Source organism: Vigna unguiculata, chromosome 3 (assembly GCF_004118075.2).
Source record: "Vigna unguiculata cultivar IT97K-499-35 chromosome 3, ASM411807v1, whole genome shotgun sequence".
NCBI lineage: Eukaryota > Viridiplantae > Streptophyta > Magnoliopsida > Fabales > Fabaceae > Vigna > Vigna unguiculata.
The window spans coordinates 58,269,766-58,288,650 of record NC_040281.1 but is presented as its reverse complement, the minus strand read 5'-3'; the positions used below and the strand labels follow the sequence as shown (position 1 = coordinate 58,288,650).

Genomic DNA, 18,885 nt, shown 5'->3' with positions numbered 1-18,885 from the left:
ACTAGAAAAAAATAAAGAGCATCATTCCTTACCTCACACTCAACATTAACACAAAACCACGTGTTGGTCTTAATTGTAACCGTCCTTCTTTTCTTTTTTTCATTTCTTCACAATTGATTACATCATTTTGTTTTTTTTTTCTAAAAATATTAATTATGTATCAAGAGAAATGCATACCAAAGGAAACCTTCCCAATTTATTTATTTTAAACTAAAAATATTTAAATATAACTATACACTTTAAAATCAATTTTATAAAATTAATTCTAAGAGAAACTAATTTTAGAAAGTGACAGTGTCTTTGTTTTAATTGATCTCTGTTGTCTGTTGGTTGACTTAGTCTATGAGATTGAAGTCTTCACTGAAAAAACCTATCTTAACCATTAAAAACTTAAGTTGTATTTCTTCCAAACTGCATGCCTCGGTATCCATCTACAGTAGCCCAGACATATGTACACTTTCAATATTTTGAATTTTTTTTTTGGGCTAAATTTTCATACCAAACCAATGCTCTTATTCCTAAACAAGCATTCTGTATATATTAAATTTCAAAGGTATAAATATCAAATAAAAGATAAAATATTTGAAGTTATAAAATTGAAAACAAAAATATATTATTATGTTTTTCAATGGCACAGACTTATTGGATGTTGATTGAACTTTAATTTATCTGTAAACTATAGTTTAAAATATTTTTGTGAATCCATTATTTGGCAACTAAATAAGCATTCAGCGATGGACTAAAACTCTATATAAAGAGGGAGGAGTGAACAGGAATGTATTGTTTTGGTTGTGGTGATTAAAAGTACTGGCTAGTACTACTCACTATACGATGAAGGGTAAATGCTTTTTATCTGTTTTGACTTGGTTATTGATTGTTTTGGTTGTGCTACTACAGGCGCCAACTGGAAATGGATCGAAGAAGGGAGAGATAAAGTTAAGAGTAAGGGTACCCATGAGAGATGGTTTCCCCCAATTTGTGAAAGTAGTTTGGGACCCTTCTCAACAAAAGTACACAGCATCAGGATATTGCATGGATGTTTTCAATGCCGTTCTGACCTACTTACCCTTCAATGTTTCTCTACATGTTCTACCTGCTGTTGTTAAGTCAAGCTATGGTAGCTATGGCTCTACATTTGACCATGCACTTCAAAAAACAAATCTTGTCAAAGGTTAGTAAATTTCAGTCATGCATGTTTTCCTTTATTCAAGAAAAAGTATATAGCCAAAAAACCTTGACATCACTCTTATCTTTGCCTAAAAACACGACCAAATAGAATGATGTCGTGGTAGGGGATGTAACAATCCTGGCCAACCGTTCGAAGCTTGTAGATTTCACAGTGCCATATACTGGATCGGGAGTTAAAATGGTAGTACCAGTTAAACACGGGAGGGATCAGAACATGTGGACTTTTGTGAAACCATTCAGTTGGGATCTATGGTTGAGCATAATCATCATCTCTACCTTCATAGGGATTGCCATACTCATCATGGAAAGAAATGTAAACGCGTTGCCTAATCAGGAGGGTTCGCCAAATCAAACAAAGCTTGGCGCTTCAACTATCTTGTGGTTTCCAATATCACAAGCCATTCTTCCTGAGAGTAATTACACATATACTGTTGATTAATTTTCTACAATGTTTATTTGTGATAAATTACAAAAATTTTGGATTTTCAGGAGAAGTAGTGGTCAAAGGTTGCTCTAGATTTGTGTTGATGGTTTGGCTTCTATTGGCGTTCATCCTCATGCAAAGTTACACTGCTAACTTGACATCCATATTGACCTTGGATCAACTGCGACCCATTTTTCTGAATGTTAATGATCTAAGGAGAGAGGGTTATTACGTTGGATACCAGTTTGGGTCTTTCGTTTACGATGTGTTGATTGACCAATTTAAGTTTGACCCATCCAAACTAAGGCCATACAGAAACATTGGTGAGTACCATGACGCTCTAAAGCTTGGAAGCCAAAATGGGGGTGTTGCAGCTATATTCGATGAAGTTCCCTACCTTAAACTCTACCTTCAAGAATACGGATCCAATTACATTATGGCTGGCCCCGAATATAGAAATGCTGGCTTTGGTTTTGTAAGTCTCTCTTCGCTATTTTTCTCATTCTTCAACAAGCTTGTGCTTCGGTTCTTTTTTTAATTTGTTTTATTTTTTGTTGTAATTGTAAAACTAATAAGACTATAAACTACACCAGGCTTTTTAGTTTTAGCACATATTTTGCTTGTTCTATTTATGAACTTCTTTGTGTTAGTGGATTTATGTTTATTTGCATATTTACGTTTGTGAGTTATTTTATTTAAATAAACGGTCTTATGCTGACCGATTCTTTAGGGATTGAGGGAGCTATATATTAGCTACCCGATTTTTCAGAAAAGTTTCCCATGAGTTGCGGCAGAGTGGGGAAGCAGTTTTTTTTTTTTTATTTTATCTTCTGCAAAACTATTTAAATACTGTAATCCTCTGAAATAAACAACACAGACTTGAGATTACAAATTCAGAAAGCATTCTTACCTATATTCTGTGTTCACAATTTGGTATCAGAGCCCCTTCACAGGGGCCTGAACCAAGAAAGCTACCGTGAGAGATCGTGAGAGGGAGAGAGAGAAACACTAGAGAGTTCTGCTTTCTGAATTGGGGTTGGGAAGAGTGATACACTATGAGTTTTGGGTATACCTGAAATGGCTGAACCAAGCAAATACGTTCAACCTGCCATTCCAAAGTTTGATGGTCACTATGACCATTGGGCAAAATTAATGGAGAATTTCCTGCGCTCTAAGGAGTATTGGAGTTTGGTGGAACACGGTATTGATGTTGTCCCAGACAAGGCAAGAGCATCAGAAGCAGAACTCCAACGGCTGGAAGAACAAAAACTCAAAGATTTGAAGGTGAAAAATTATCTCTATCAAGCAATTGATAGAGAAATTTTGGATACAATTCTAAATGATGAAACGTCCAAAAATATATGGGATTCCATGAAACAGAAATTTCAAGGGTCCACAAGGGTGAAACGTGCACAATTGCAAGCCTTACGCAAGGAATTTGAGACACTGCAAATGAAGGAGAACGAAACAGTAAATTCCTACTTTGGCCGCACTTTAAAGATAGCCAAAAGTATGAAAGCAGTAGGAGAGAATATGCAAGAAAGTGTCATAACCGCTAAAATTTTACGGTCTATGACAACAAAATTCAACTATGTAGTATGCTCAATTGAAGAATCCAATAACTTGGACACCATGACTATAGATGAATTGCAAAGTAGTCTATTAGTTCATGAGCAGAGAATGACACACTCAGTGGAAGTCGAGCAGGTTATGCAAACTGTGTTTGATGGAAGAGGAAGAGGAAGAGGGAGAGCAAGAGGAGCCTTCCGAGGTAGAGGAAGGGGGAGGCAAACATTCAACAAGAATGAAGTTGAATGTTTCAAATGTCATAAACTTGGACATTTTCAATATGAATGTCCTATGTGGGAGAAGAAAGCAAATTATGCAGAAATGGAGGAAGAACACGAGGAAGAAATTTTACTAATGGCTATCGCAGAAAGCAAAGAAGTAAAGAAGAATGAGTGGTTCTTAGACTCAGGGTGCAGCAACCACATGAGTGGCAACAAGGGGTGGTTTTCAGAATTAGATGAGAATTTTAGAGGCAAAGTAAAGCTGGGAAATGATACCCATATAGCTGTAATGGGGAAAGGAAGTATTCGGATGAAGGTGAATGGATTGATGCATATTGTCACACATGTGTACTATGTTCCTGAACTGAAAAATAACCTATTGAGTATAGGACAACTTCAGGAAAAAGGGCTGAGTATTAAAATTCAGAACAATACTTGCACTATTACACACCCTGAGAAAGGAGAAATATGTGAAGTTCAAATGAATGCTAGCAGGATGTTTGTACTGACAACAGCCATGGGAATAGATACGTGTCTCCAGATGAATGCAGAAAACAACTCTCAATTGTGGCACAACAGGCTCAGACACCTAAGCTATGATGGCTTAAACACCCTTGCCTCTAAACAAATGGTGACAGGTTTGCCTCGAATTACAGTCCCTAAAAATATTTGCACACAATGTCTGGCAGGAAAACAACACAGGAACACTATGTCCAAGAAAGGAGTATGGAGAGCATCAAAAAAACTGCAGCTAATTCATGCAGATTTATGCGGGCCAATCAAACCAACATCAAGCAGCAATAAGAGATATTTTCTAAGTTTTATTGATGATTTATCAAGAAAAACTTGGATATATTTCTTAAGTGAGAAGTCTGAAACATTTTCTTTGTTCAAAAGCTTCAAAGCATTAGTTGAAAATGAAGTTGGAGAAAGTATTATCTGTTTAAGAACAGATAGAGGAGGAGAATTTTCTTCAAAAGAATTTGACGATTTCTGCAGAAATCACGGAATAAGAAGGCAATTGACTGCTGCCTATACTCCGCAGCAGAACGGAGTTGCTGAGAGAAAGAATAGAACCATCATGAATATGGTTCGTTCTATGCTAATTGGAAGACAGGTTCCAAAAATCTTTTGGTCAGAAGCAACAAAATGGTGTGCACACATTCTGAATAGAAGCCCTACATCAGCCATCCAGGATAAGACCCCAGAGGAAGCATGGAGTGGAATAAAACCATCTGTTGATTATTTTCGTGTGTTCGGGTGTCTAGCTCATGTCCACACACCAGATCAACAACGGGTTTAACTTGATGACAAAAGCAAACCATGTGTTCTGTTTGGAGTCAGTGATGAATCCAAGGCATACAAACTCTTTGATCCAGTCAACAAGAAAATAATAATCAGCAAGGATGTTATATTTGAAGAAAATAAAAGTTGGAGGTGGGAGCAGAGTGGAGCAGAAAAACAGCAAGAAATTGCTGAAAGAGAAGATGACATTGATACACAATCTGAATCCGACAACGAGGAGCAGCAGCCAGAACCAAAAACTGTAGGAGCAACTATCAGAAACGAACCTCACACTCAAACATGTGAGGTCCCAACTGAAGGGAGGGCGAGAAGAAATAGAAGAAAACCTGTATGGATGGCAGACTATGAAGAAGGGGGAAGCATATATGATGACATCAATACTAATGCTATGCTAGTAGCAGAAACTGATCCAATAACCTTTGAAGAGGCTCTTAAGAGCAAGAAGTGGCGAGAAGCAATGGTGAAAGAGATGGAGGCTATAGAGAAAAACCAAACTTGGGAATTAACTCATGCTCCCAAAGAAGTGAAGCCAATTGGAGTGAAGTGGATTTACAAAACTAAGCTCAAGGAGAATGGTGAGGTTGACAAATTTAAAGCAAGGTTAGTTGCAAAAGGCTATGCACAACACTATGGAGTGGATTACACAGAAGTGTTTGCACCAGTTGCCAAATTAGACACTATTCGCATAATTCTATCTATGGCTGCACAAAATAGCTGGCTTATTTTTCAACTTGATGTGAAAAGCGCATTCCTCCATGGAGAACTAAAGGAGGAGATATATGTTCAACAACCAGCTGGATTCATAGAAAAGGGACAGGAAGAAAAGGTGTACAAATTAAAGAAGGCACTTTATGGGCTCAAACAAGCACCCAGAGCATGGTACAACAAAATAGAAGCATACTTCTTACATAATGGCTTTGAAAGATGTTTTTGCGAACATACTCTGTTCACAAAGTCAGCAAAGGAAGGTAAAATTCTTATTGTAAGTCTATATGTGGATGATTTAATTTACACTGGCAATGATAGAGGCATGTGTAATGAGTTTAAGAATTCTATGATGTCGATGTTTGACATGACTGACTTGGGGAAGATGAGGTATTTTCTGGGAATTGAAGTTTTGCAGAGTACACATGGTATCTTCATATGTCAACGAAAATATGCCCAGGAAGTATTGGCTCGATTTAATATGATGGAGTGCAATGCAGTAAAGAATCCAATAGTTCCAGGAACCAAGTTATCCAAAATGGATACAGAAACTAAGGCAAATGCCACGCTCTTCAAACAAGCAATTGGAAGTCTTATGTATCTGACTGCAACCAGACCTGATTTGATGTATGCGGTCAGTCTAATTAGCAGATTCATGGCTAATCCTTCAGAGACTCATTGGAATGCTATCAAACGAATCCTACGATATCTAAAGGGAACTACTGAGCTTGGAATATTCTACAAGAAAGGAGAAGATATAAAACTAGTGGCTTATACAGATAGTGATTATGCAGGTGATATAGACGATAGGAAGAGCACATCAGGATTCGTATTCTCCTTAGGAACAGGTGCAGTTTCATGGTCATCCAAAAAGCAGCCAATAGTGACGTTATCTACTACAGAGTCAGAATACATAGCTGCAACTTCATGTGCATGTCAATGCATCTGGATCATGAGAATTTTGGAGACCATTGGTTTTAAAGAACAGAAACTCATTCTAATTCTGTGACAGTAATTCAGCTATTAAGTTATCTGAAAATCCAGTATTTCATGGCAGAAGCAAACATATTGATGTTAGATTTCATTTCTTAAGAGATCTTGTCAGAGAAGGAAAAATCAAGTTGAGCCACTGTAGCACCCAAAATCAAATAGCTGACATAATGACTAAGCCACTCAAGCTGGAGCAATTTGTGAAGATCAGAAGTATGTTGGGCATGATTGAAGCATCAGAAATAAACTAAAGTTTAAAAGCTTAAAGCTTTAGTTTAAGGGAGGGATTGTTAGTGGATTTATGTTTATTTGCATATTTACGTTTGTGAGTTATTTTATTTAAATAAACGGTCTTATGCTGACCGATTCTTTAGGGATTGAGGGAGCTATATATTAGCTACCCGATTTTTCAGAAAAGCTTCCCATGAGTTGCGGCAGAGTGGGGAAGCAGTTTTTTTTATTTTATCTTCTGCAAAACTATTTAAATACTGTAATCCTCTGAAATAAACAACACAGACTTGAGATTACAAATTCAGAAAGCATTCTTACTTATATTCTGTGTTCACACTCTGAACATATAATAATACAGAAGTCATAATTAACTCGTCTATGCAAAATCTAACTTTCTTCGGAGAAGTAATATAGTTAATGAGTGCACTTATCGTATAGTTTTATTATATATTATGTTATATTTCCAGGTCTTCCCTTTAAACTCCAATCTCACGGCTTACTTTTCGAGAGCCATTCTGAATGTGATTGAAAGTGGATTAATGAATGAGATTGAGGACAAACATTTTGGAAAGAATTATGTTGGAGGAGAACACGAGTCTGCGCAAATATCTTCTTCACCTCTCAGTCTCAGCTTTCATAGCTTCTCTGGGTTTTTCTTTATTTCTGGGATTTCTACTTTATTAGCGTTATTGGTTTCAGAAAGATTTATTTGGCAAAGACTAATTCTGATGGCTAAAGCATTGACTGAGATTATGTCCCCAATTCATCTTTTCAAGAAGGAAACACGCACTCGTCCAATCCAGGATTCTATTCATGAAACGGAGGCTTAAGAATTGTCAAAAATAGATCCCTTATTACAATATTCGAAGATTATTATATATTATGGGAAACGGACGTGTTTGAGTTTCTAATTAAATTGAAATTGAACATTTGTTAACATCTATATTAAATTGGGAAAGAATCCAGGTTTGAAGATACACAAACTAGAATATGTTTAAGGGTTAAATATGTTTTTGGTCCCTCAAGTTTCAGCGAAATTTGGGTTTAGTCCTTCATTAAAATTTTTGACCAATTTAGTCATTCATCTTCCAAACTGCGTGAATTTAGTCCTTTTAACCAAATTTTGTTAAGTTTATCTGACATTTCAAACGCATTTCATGATAGTATTTAAATTATTTATACTGTTTGACACATTTTTGCTTCAATGTTAACTTAAATACTATCATGAAATGCGATCGAAACGTCAGATAAACTTAACAAAATTTGGTTAAAAGGACTAAATTCACGCATTTTGAAAGATGAAAGACTAAATTGGTCAAAAGTTTTGATGAGAGACTAATTCCAAATTTCACTGAAACTTGAGGGACAAAAACATATTTAACCCTATATGTTTAATTAGTAAAAAATGAGATAAAACTTGAATGTGTAACAGTCTCTATATGTAAGGCTGAAATTTTTATTATTGTATTTATTGAAAAGTACAGTAGATACATCAAAAACGCATATCAAAGTGGATATACTATTATTATAAACCTTCATTAAGTCTAATATATTTTGTGTAATTATGAATCCTTCTGGGTTTGAACCCTGCTAATATAACTTTTTTTTCATTGCAAATATTTATATACATTTATATTTTTCAGTCTAGTTTTTAATAATAATTTTTTGGGTAACAATTTTTATATTAACCAATATATTGAACTTTAAAGAATTAAACCAAAATTAGTATAAAAACTATGCAGGATAAATTATTCATAAAAGAATATAATGGAAAAAACAAAATTGAAAAGACAGCATACATTCTTTCATAAGTCATACTCAAAAATATCAAACTCATAAAATGTGTTATTAATCTTAACATTACTACCCATCTGAAATTTAAAGAATTGAAATTAGATCCACTCAATTGTGAGTAGTAAGTCATCTATGTATCATAACTTAAAATAATATTAAAGGATTAAACTACTACAAACAAAAATACAAAACTAATTTTACATTACATACAACTAGGGATATCAAAAATATCCGTACCTGCGGGTATCTGTAGATAAAACCCACAATGGATAGAAAATGAATATTAAAAATGGATACCCGCTACCCGCGAGTACGAATATTTTTGATACCCGCATGTTAATGGGGCGGGTACGGGTATCATAATATCCGTATCCGCTAAACTTTAATTCACAAAAATACCCTTATATATATATTATATATATATATATATATATATATATATATATATATATATATATTAGTAAAAAACATTCTGATATAATTTTTTCTAAGCTGCACATCTTGTCTTTTGTCTTCATTTTTCCAGTTTCAAGTATTGATACGTTGTTTTTTTCCAAGTACATCTCTAGACATTCATGTGGCAGTTGAGATTTATTATTTGATTATTTTTCAAGAATCAATTGGAGAGAGTGGGCTTGTTGATCAAGCACTAATTAAAGAATTTTCATAGTGTTGAACATCATTTTATATTTATTTTTATAATTATTTGGAATTGTATGAACTTGAGTTTGTTTGAATTTTATTTAAAATTAATGGTAGTTATGTATTTTATTTGAATTTATGATTATATATTTGTTTTTTAAATAATTTTGTAAATATCCGTGGGTATCCGTGGATATCCATGAATATGAAAAAAATAGGCAGGTACCCGCATAACGGATACCCAACGGATATGGGTACAAATACAAGGCAGATATTTATTCAGTGGGTAGGGTACGGGAGAGCTACTACCCGTACCATACTCGCCTCGTTGACATCCCTAGATACAACCTTTGTTATCATTGTCATAAACACCGGGAAGAACAAGTCCAAAGAGAATACAAATCAATATAACTAGAGATGATTGCCACGATTTAATCACTTTTTATTCGTTAGCTTAGTCATAAATTTCCTATTATCTACTAAAAAATATATTATATTCTCGATAAAATTTTATCAATGAAAAAAACTTGTCGATAAAAATAGAATTTATCTCAGAATTTTACCGATGGATTTTAGGATTTTAATGATCTATAGGTAAAAATCATCAATAAAATCTGTTGGTAGTTCAAACTTTTTATTACTGAAAGATATTTCTAACGATAAATTATGTCGGTAAAATGGGAGTCAAAGTTTTTGCTTTAGCTTTGACCATGTTGTGGTAAAATTCTTCATAAATGATTTTTTTTAAATTCATTATTGGTAATTAAATTTTTTGAAAATTCATCTCTAATTATAATTTTTAAAATCTATGGTAAAATGAGTATCAATTTTTCCGTCAAATCTAATGAGATGTTTATTATAAATTAATAAGATGAATGAGAAGGGAAAAATAAGAAGAAAGGAAGAAGGTAGGAAAAGAGGAAGATGAAGAGGAAGAGGAAGTGACAACAATTGTAAAAATCCTATTTTCTTACTCATTCTCTTGATAATTATATATAATTAAGATTATAACCCATTAATAATATCAGTAATTATAGTTAAACCGAGTTACAATTTAGTCCTTAACTAAGGAATAGTGTATTTCAAAATAGCTTAATACACAGTCTTTAAAAAAAAAAAAACTAACACATATTTTATAACTCATTCCCATATTATATCTTCAGTGGATAGTGGATAGCTCCAGCTCCAGCTCCATTGCTACTATCCCCTCTGTTCCTAAATGCTTCTGTGTATACATAATATAGATGATCGCAAAAATAAGAGAAATAAAAGATACAAAATACAAGGGTGAACTAAATATCACAAAAATAATTCATAATTGAAAGATATCATAATTTTCAGCAAAATTTCAAATTAATCTCAGTTAACTAAAAAGTCCAAGAATTCCCCTACAGAGAAATTTCTAGACTCAAGACTCTTGTTTCTGGAAGAGTAATAAAAATAACTAATCATTCTCTCATTCGTAAATAAAATTATAATTTACTAAATAAATGTTTCATTAATTATCATTTTTAATACCAATAAAAATTAACATACACTAATAATAATTTAATTAAATTTTATTCTCAAACATAAACTTATAATTAATGTAATAAAACTATATTTGTAATTAAATATTCTTTTGAGGCATTTTTTATCTTAAACATAATTTTATAATTAATTTAATAGAGATACGCTAGAATAAAAATATTTTTTTGAGACTTTTTTCTTAAAAAAAATTATAATTAATAAAATAATAGGAAAGTATTAATAGTAACAAAATTAAGAGAAGACATTCCCAATTTATTTATTTTCTTAAAAAAATTTTATTTCAAAAGTAACCTCCATAAATATTAAATAATTTTCTATTACTGAGTAATATAAAATTATTGTAATAAATTGTTTTAAAAGAGAAAATATCAACAGTATATATTCGTATAAGATGTATTGTGCATTTGAATTTAGGTGGAATTATCTGAAATTATGTTAAAGTAATTTGGAGTAAAATATTCATATATTTATTTTTGTGTTATAAAATTAAGTTTAAGATAAAATATTATAGTTTTTTTTATGTTAGATAAAAAAATAAAAAAAATTACAATTACCTTTATTTTAAACTAAAAATATTTAAACATAATTACACGACTTAAAAATGAATTTTATAAAATTTATTCTATGTGCAACTAATTTTAGAAAGTGTTGGTATATTAGTTTTAATGGGAAAGATTCTTTGCTACAATTTGACAACTTTATGAAGATAAAATCACCTTAATAAAAAATTAATTTATATATTTAGAAAAAAAGGTAATTAAGGGTAGTGATGAGTAATATAAAATGAGTATAAAAAGTTGTGGCACAAAAATATCATTTTCCTAGTTTTAAACCATGGGTTGACTTAGTCTATAAGGTTGAAGTCTTCACTGAGAAGACCTATCTCAATCTTAAAGACAACTGTCCTTCTCTGGAATTGCTTAGCTATTTGTACGCATCTATCGGAGCCAATCATACTTTCACTCTTCTTCATTGGCTGCTGAATATTTCTTATCGTTAAATTTGAAAGGTGAAAATATCAAGATAAAATATTTGAAGTTATAAAAATGCAATTAATTGAAAACAAAAATACATTATTATGATTTTAGCTGGCACCAACTTTTTGTAAGTTGACTGACCTTTAATTTATTTAAATATTTTGTAAGTCCATTATATTGGCAACTAAATAAGAATTCTCCAATGGACTAAAACTCTATAATAATGTTTTGTTTTTGTTTGATGAAAAAAAGTACTAGCTACTTGCTACGATGAAGGATAAATGCTTTTTATCTCTTTTCTCCTGGTTTTTAATTGTTTCGGTTGTGCTACTACAGGCACCAACTGGAAATGGATCAAATGGTGGATTGAAGAATGGAGAGATAACGTTAAGAGTAAGGGTACCCATGAGAGATGGTTTCCCTCAATTTGTGAAGGTAGTTTGGGACCCTTCTCAACAAAAGTACAACGTATTTGGATATTGCATGGATGTTTTCAATGCCGTTCTAACCTACTTACCCTTCAATGTTTCTATACATATTGTACCTATTGATGTTGAATCAAGCAAGATTTCTGGAAGACATCCAATTCTAAAACAAATCTCACATAAGGTTAGTATATTGAATTTTGTATTTAAGAAAAAAAAAAAAGATAAAGCCAGAAAATCTGAAAGTGAACTACTTTTTTCTTTGCTTAAGATGATGAAAGAAAAGAACGAAGTTGTGGTAGGAGATGTAACGATCCTGGCCTACCGTTCGGAACTTGTAGATTTCACAGTGCCATACACTGTTTCAGGTGTTAAAATGGTAGTACCAGTTAAACACGGGAGGGATCAAAACATGTGGACTTTTGTGCTGAAAAGCTGCTCAAGATTTGTGCTGATGGTTTGGCTTCTATTGGCGTTGCTCCTCATGCAAAGTTACACTGCTAACTTGACTTCTATATTGACCTTGGATCAACTGCAACCAAGCTTTCTCAACGTAAATGATCTAAGGAGAGGGGGTTATTACGTTGGATACCAGTTTGGGTCTTTCGTTTACATGTGTTGATTGAACAATTTAAGTTTGACCCGTCCAAATTAAGGCCATACAGAAACATTGGTGAGTACCATGATGCTCTAAAGCTTGGAAGCAAAAATGGGGGTGTTGCAGCTATATTCGATGAAGTTCCCTACCTTAAACTCTACCTTCAAGAATACGGATCCAATTACATTATGTCTGGCTCCGAATATAGAAATGCAGGCTTTGGTTTTGTAAGTCTCTCTTCTCTATTTCTCTCATTCTTCAACAAGCTTGTGCTTCTGTTCTTTTTCTTTAATTTGTTCTATTTTTTGTTGTCGTTGTAAAACTAATAAGATTAGACTATACCAGGTTTTACAGCATATATATTTTGCTTGTTCTATTTATGAGCTACTCTAAACATAAATACCCAAGTTATAACTAACTCGCCTATGCAAAATCTGATTTTGTCTTCGGTGAAGTAATTTAGTTAAACTTCAAATAACAAGTTAATGAAATGTGAATTATATAGATATATCATATAATTTATTGTATAGTGTTGTTTCCAGGTATTCCCTTTAAACTCCAATCTCACTGCTTACTTTTCGAGAGGCATCCTGAATGTGATGGAAAGTGGTTTAATGAATGAGATTGATGAAAAATATTTTGGAAAGAGTGATATTGGAGAAGACTCGTCTGCGGAAACATCTTCTTCACCTCTCAGTCTTAGCTTTCATAGCTTCTCTGGGCTTTTCTTTATTTCTGGGATTGCTATTTTACTAGCGTTATTGGTTTCAGAAAGATTTATTTGGCAAAGGCTTATTTTGATGGCTAAAGCATTGTCTGAGAGGTATGTCCCAATTCCACTTTCCAAGGAAACACATCCAATTCATGATTCTACTAATGAAACAGAGGCTTTTAAGACTTTGACAAAGATAGATTCCTTATTACATATATTATGAGAAACATAACTGTCATTCTGTGTTTGCATTTCTAATAAATTGAAATTGAATATTGTTAACATGCTATATTAAATTCGGAAAGAATCCATGGCTGAAGATAGATAAAATAGAATGTATGGTTAATTTGAAAAATAGATACATCAAAAATGCATATCAAAGGGGATACTATTATAATAAACCTTTATTAAGTCTAATATATTTTTTCTAATTATGGGTTTGAACCCGCTAATATATTTTTTGTTTTATTGTAAATATTTATATAAAATTATATTTTTCATTTTCTTCTAAACCATCTAGTTTTTAATAATAATAATTTTTGTTGTGTGACAACATTCTTATAACGAGGAATTAAACCAAAATAAGTATAAAAGCTATATGAATGTTGCTCCTGTGCCAAGCATATTTTAAAATCTCCTTTTTACGTGTTTTGATTGTGATTTAGAAATATTTTACATGTCATTATTTTATTTAATAAGAACTTAATGTAATTTGAATGGCAGAAGGTTACTAGTACGGCAGTGGCAGCAACTGGCTGAGGTGTGGCGGCAAGATGACGCTGTGTTGGATTCCAATTTCGAAGGCTAAGTCGTGGTAGCGTTGCACATGATCTGGCATGGGAGAAGAAGCAGTTTGGTGGCAAGACGCAGGAAGACGAGGGTCGAACAGTAAGTGAGCGAAATCCACTGTGACAAAAACCTGCATCTTAAATGCGGGTATGAAATCGATGGCTTCTTCGAGAATGATGGAAAGTGGAACCAGTTGTTTTCTGCAACAGAGAAGTATCCAGGTAAAGACGACGTGCCAACCACCTCATGTAGTTCGTCCTCATACTCAAGAATATTAAGCTTATAATATGTTATTAATCTTAACATTAGTATCCAATTGAAATTTAAAATATTGATATTTGATCCACTCAATAGTGAGTAGAAAGTCATCTATGTATCATACCTTCATACTGTATTAAAGATTAAACTACTCCAAAAACAAAGCTACCTTCCATATCATTGTCGGAAATACTAGAATAACAAATCCAAGCAGAACACAACCAACACAAGTAGGGATGATAGTGACAATTTAATCTCTTTTGATTCGATAGATTAGCTTGAAATTTTCCTATTATCCAAACACATTCTTAGATGTCTTTCTAGTCATATTTAGCATAGGGAGAACAATTTTTATCCATTTATATGTGGGAGAAATACCCCACTGTCCTATGCCATATCACCACAATTGACCTCATAATAAAAAATTATAAAGTAACCGTATTTTATGATATACTAAAACAAAACAACTTAAAAGATGGTTATATTTCCAATACTGACATTGATAATCAGAACATGCATAACAAGCCTTTCAACCCTTTTCAGCAAAACTAAAACTACTTTTTATCTAATATACTGTCATTTTTTGTTTTAAAAATGCATCAAACATAAAGTAGAAATCATATTCTATGCTCTGACATCTTCCAACACATGAATGAATTGCAACCTGACAGAACAAATGGACTAGAGATATGGATTGAAATTGGTTACACTTTCGGCGATATACCAGCTAACAACATTTTCTAAACGCAAAAAAGCTAAATAAACATACAAACTGCATAGAACTCCCACTCCTCAGACCTTAAAAAATGACAGGTGTTATGTTAATCTGTGTGTTACAAAAGAAAAACATGCATACTGAAGAGAAGATGAGAAACATTAATACAGAATAGCGTACAAGAAAGGAAGAAGAGAAAAACAAGAAGCGTGAAAGAAGGAAAAAAGGAACATTATTTCTGTTGTGTTACAAAAGAAAAGGTATAAAGAGAGAATACATAGGAAAGCGCCATGAACAAATGTCAACATAATAGACAAGCTGTTAAAACAAAAGAACCAAAAGCCTAAGCTGATGCAAAGAAAAGCTAAGGTTACATCACTTACTTCCTCTAAACAACTCTGTCTGATAATTTTTTAATAATTCAATTTAATATTTTATTATGAAGCATAGTTGTCAAAGAAGTACTTATACAAAGCATCAAACTAACTTTTTCCTAAACGAAACTACATGTGAGTCTAAATTTTGCATATTTTAATTAACCACACTTAATTCTCACCTCCTCAGAATCTAATATCACACTCTCCTTCATCCTTCTCTCTCTGTATACTAACATCATCGATCTATCGATTATTTCTCTCTTTCTTTCATGCATATTATCAGGCACATGGTGGTCACCACCTAGTTCAACCTCAAACCCACCAAAATCCACGACCCATTTCACTGAACTCAATCTCCTCCAACCACATCAAACCATGTCGTTTTGTCCTTCGAGATTGTGAAACGTGATGTCGAAGCTACTCCGTTGCAAAATGTTCAGAAAACCATGAACAAGCAATGACAAGATACAGATTAGAAATTTTTGAAAAAGTACAAACATACAGAGAAATATCAAGCAGTTAAGAGTCTTGAACTCTGAGTCTTACCTTTCTGGCGACTTAGACGATGAGAGAGAAAGTTGAAAGTCAGCTTTAGAGAGAGAAATTTTGTTTCAGATTTGCAGGAGAAGAATAAATACTTCTGATTTTTACTTGCTAGGACCTTTTGCACTTTCAAGATCGAATTGAATTATTCATTTTTTATGAGAAGAGATGCATCTCCACAAGATTTATTAATTACTCAAATCTCACATTTTTTAGTTTAGTACCAATTAGTTATTGAAGTAAGTGTTTATATAAATTCATCAGTTATTTATCTGAGGATCCTTATGCGAAGAAATATTGATAAGGCATGCCAGATCGTTACAACCACACATCATAATACATGAGACCTGGAAATCAAAATTAATTGGTGAATTTTATTAAAAAAAGAATATAAAATATTACGAATAACTTCAGAACTCATTAACATTTAACCAGGCTTAATAAACTCCGTGGGTATCATACATTATTACTGACCAAGGGTTGGACATCCCAGTTAAATAACCTCAGTTAGCAAAAAGTTATTCTTAATACTTTTTTTGGAAATTGGCATTCTTAATATGTTTTAATCAATTAATTAATTCTAACTTAAGAATGATTAACTTGTGGACTATTAATCAAAATTCAGAATTTTGCATCATCAACTTTAATTACTAATTCTTTGTATATAGATTTTTAAGGTTGTCTAAATATTATTTCTAGATGTTCTTCCGGGGATAAAAAAAAATCGGTCACCATGACAAAAAAATTACTGAATAACCATATTTGATAAAATAATTAATAAAAAAAAACTATAAAAGGGTTGAATAGATGTAAACAAAGTGATTGTATCATTTAAGTAAGACCCGTAGAATTTCATTAAAATACCTTTGTTTTGTTTAGGTGTTTGTCACCAAAACTGCATTTTCCTGTTCCATGACCGCTAATATTTTCATAGATGCATTCGAGTGGATTCTTGTTGGTGTGGCACCTTTGAGGTATTCAGTTTTTACTCCAATGTCTTTGTCTTCACCTTGTTCTTTCAGAGGGCTAGTCATAGTGTTTATCGAGAATTCGGATTTGTATTTTTTAACAAGTGCACCACATGAAGTTGAATATGTTAAATAAATATGATGCAAATAAAAGAAAAATATTGTATACTTTAAATGTCTCACATTAATCAGTGATAAAATAAGTTTATAGTATATAAATGGATGTAAATCTTATATTATTAGTTAGTTTTATAAGATTATTAAATTTAAAGTTTACTCTTTAATGGTGTGTTCACTTGTGAAGATTAATTTTGGGAGAGAGATGATGAATTTGACTGTATTAGAGATTTAAATTTGTTTTGTTCAGTTTAAGGAATTTAGAGGTAAAAGTGTATGAATTTAGAATAAAAGTTTGTGAGTTATTTAATTGATGTGATAAATTAAAATTTAAGTTTAATTGAAAGAAAAATAAGATTACCAAATTGTCCTTAATGTTGAAAATAATCTAAAATTATATTTAGATGAGTTAGATTTATTTTATAAAAATATTTAATGAACAAATTAAAAAAATTATTTTAAGGGTTAAATATCTTTTTGGTCCTTTAACTTTTAGTGAAAATTGAAATTAGTCTCCTTGAAAACTTTAGTCAAATTTAGTCTTTCAACTTTAGAAAAGCATGAATTTAGTCCTTTCAACAAGATTTGGTAAAGTTTATTTGATGTTTCAGATGTGTTTCATGATAATATTTGAGTTTGTTTACACAGTTTAAGACACATTTATGCTTCGATGTTAATTGAGAAACGCGTTTGAAATGTGAAATAAACTTTAAAAAATTATTTAAAGAACCAAATTCACGCATTTAAATAGACGAGAGACTAAATTAGTTTAAAGTTTCTAGGATAGACTAATTCAAACTTTCACTGGTGTTGTGTTTGGATTGAGGTGTGGATTTTGAGAGAGTGGATTTGCGTTGATTTATAGGTAAAGATGAGGTTGTTTGGATTAAGAAAAAAAATTGTATGATTTGAGTGGAAAATTGATGAAAGTTTGTATATGATATGATTGATAAAATTTAATAAATTATAATTTTTAATAGAGTCAATTATATTATTACCATTTTACCCTTAAATGTAAATAGAAGAAATGATATCAAAATAAGATTAAAAATGTCATTTAAAATTAGAAAAATATAATTTATTGATATTATCATTAATAACTTAAAATAAATTATTATTATTCTCGATGATAACTTGAAATAATTTATAATAAATATTATATCTCCACATTTATTTAAAGTTATTTTATTTTATATAATTACTTCATTTACAAAAAATATTTATTTGAATAATAATAATAATATTATTATTATTATTATTATATAATACTAATTATTATAATTATTATTATTATTATTTAAAAAATAATAATTAAATATATATATATATATATATATACTAATTATTATTATGTATATATAAAATGATTATTATATATATTATTTTTATAATATATTCTAGTATTATAATATACATATAATTAATATATAATTATATGTATACATATTATATATATATATATATATATATATATATATATATATAAATAAAAAAAAAGAAAGTAATAAATATAAGTAAATTAAATTGTTAAACACATGGACAATGAAGTAATTTTAATGTGATGAGTTGTCTTTCCCTACTTTTCTCTTCATTTTAGAGGGTGCTAATCTGCAACTCGTGCAAATCCGTCCTCTCAAATCAGTGCAAATCAGTAGAGCCAAACATGTCTGCAACTCGCTTTCCATTCGCATGAATAATACTCATGTGGATCCAAACACATTATGAAAGTTAAGGAACCAAAAACATATGTAACCCTTATTCTAATAAAAACATAATAAAATACAATATATTTACATATTGAAATTTT

The 18,885-nt window shown here is 31.5% G+C and overlaps 1 protein-coding gene and 1 pseudogene across 1 annotated transcript; both read left to right on the top strand.

Annotated features, from left to right (window-relative positions):
* Positions 1-831: 831 nt before the first annotated feature.
* Positions 832-7,463, top strand: LOC114175549 (glutamate receptor 2.8-like). The gene is made up of 4 exons (XM_028060301.1): positions 832-1,164; positions 1,277-1,601; positions 1,678-2,087; positions 7,101-7,463. Exons 1-4 carry the CDS (start codon positions 832-834, stop codon positions 7,461-7,463), a joined length of 1,431 nt encoding a protein of 476 aa, XP_027916102.1.
* Positions 7,464-11,846: 4,383 nt separating this feature from the next.
* Positions 11,847-14,300, top strand: LOC114175548 (annotated as a pseudogene).
* Positions 14,301-18,885: the final 4,585 nt, after the last annotated feature.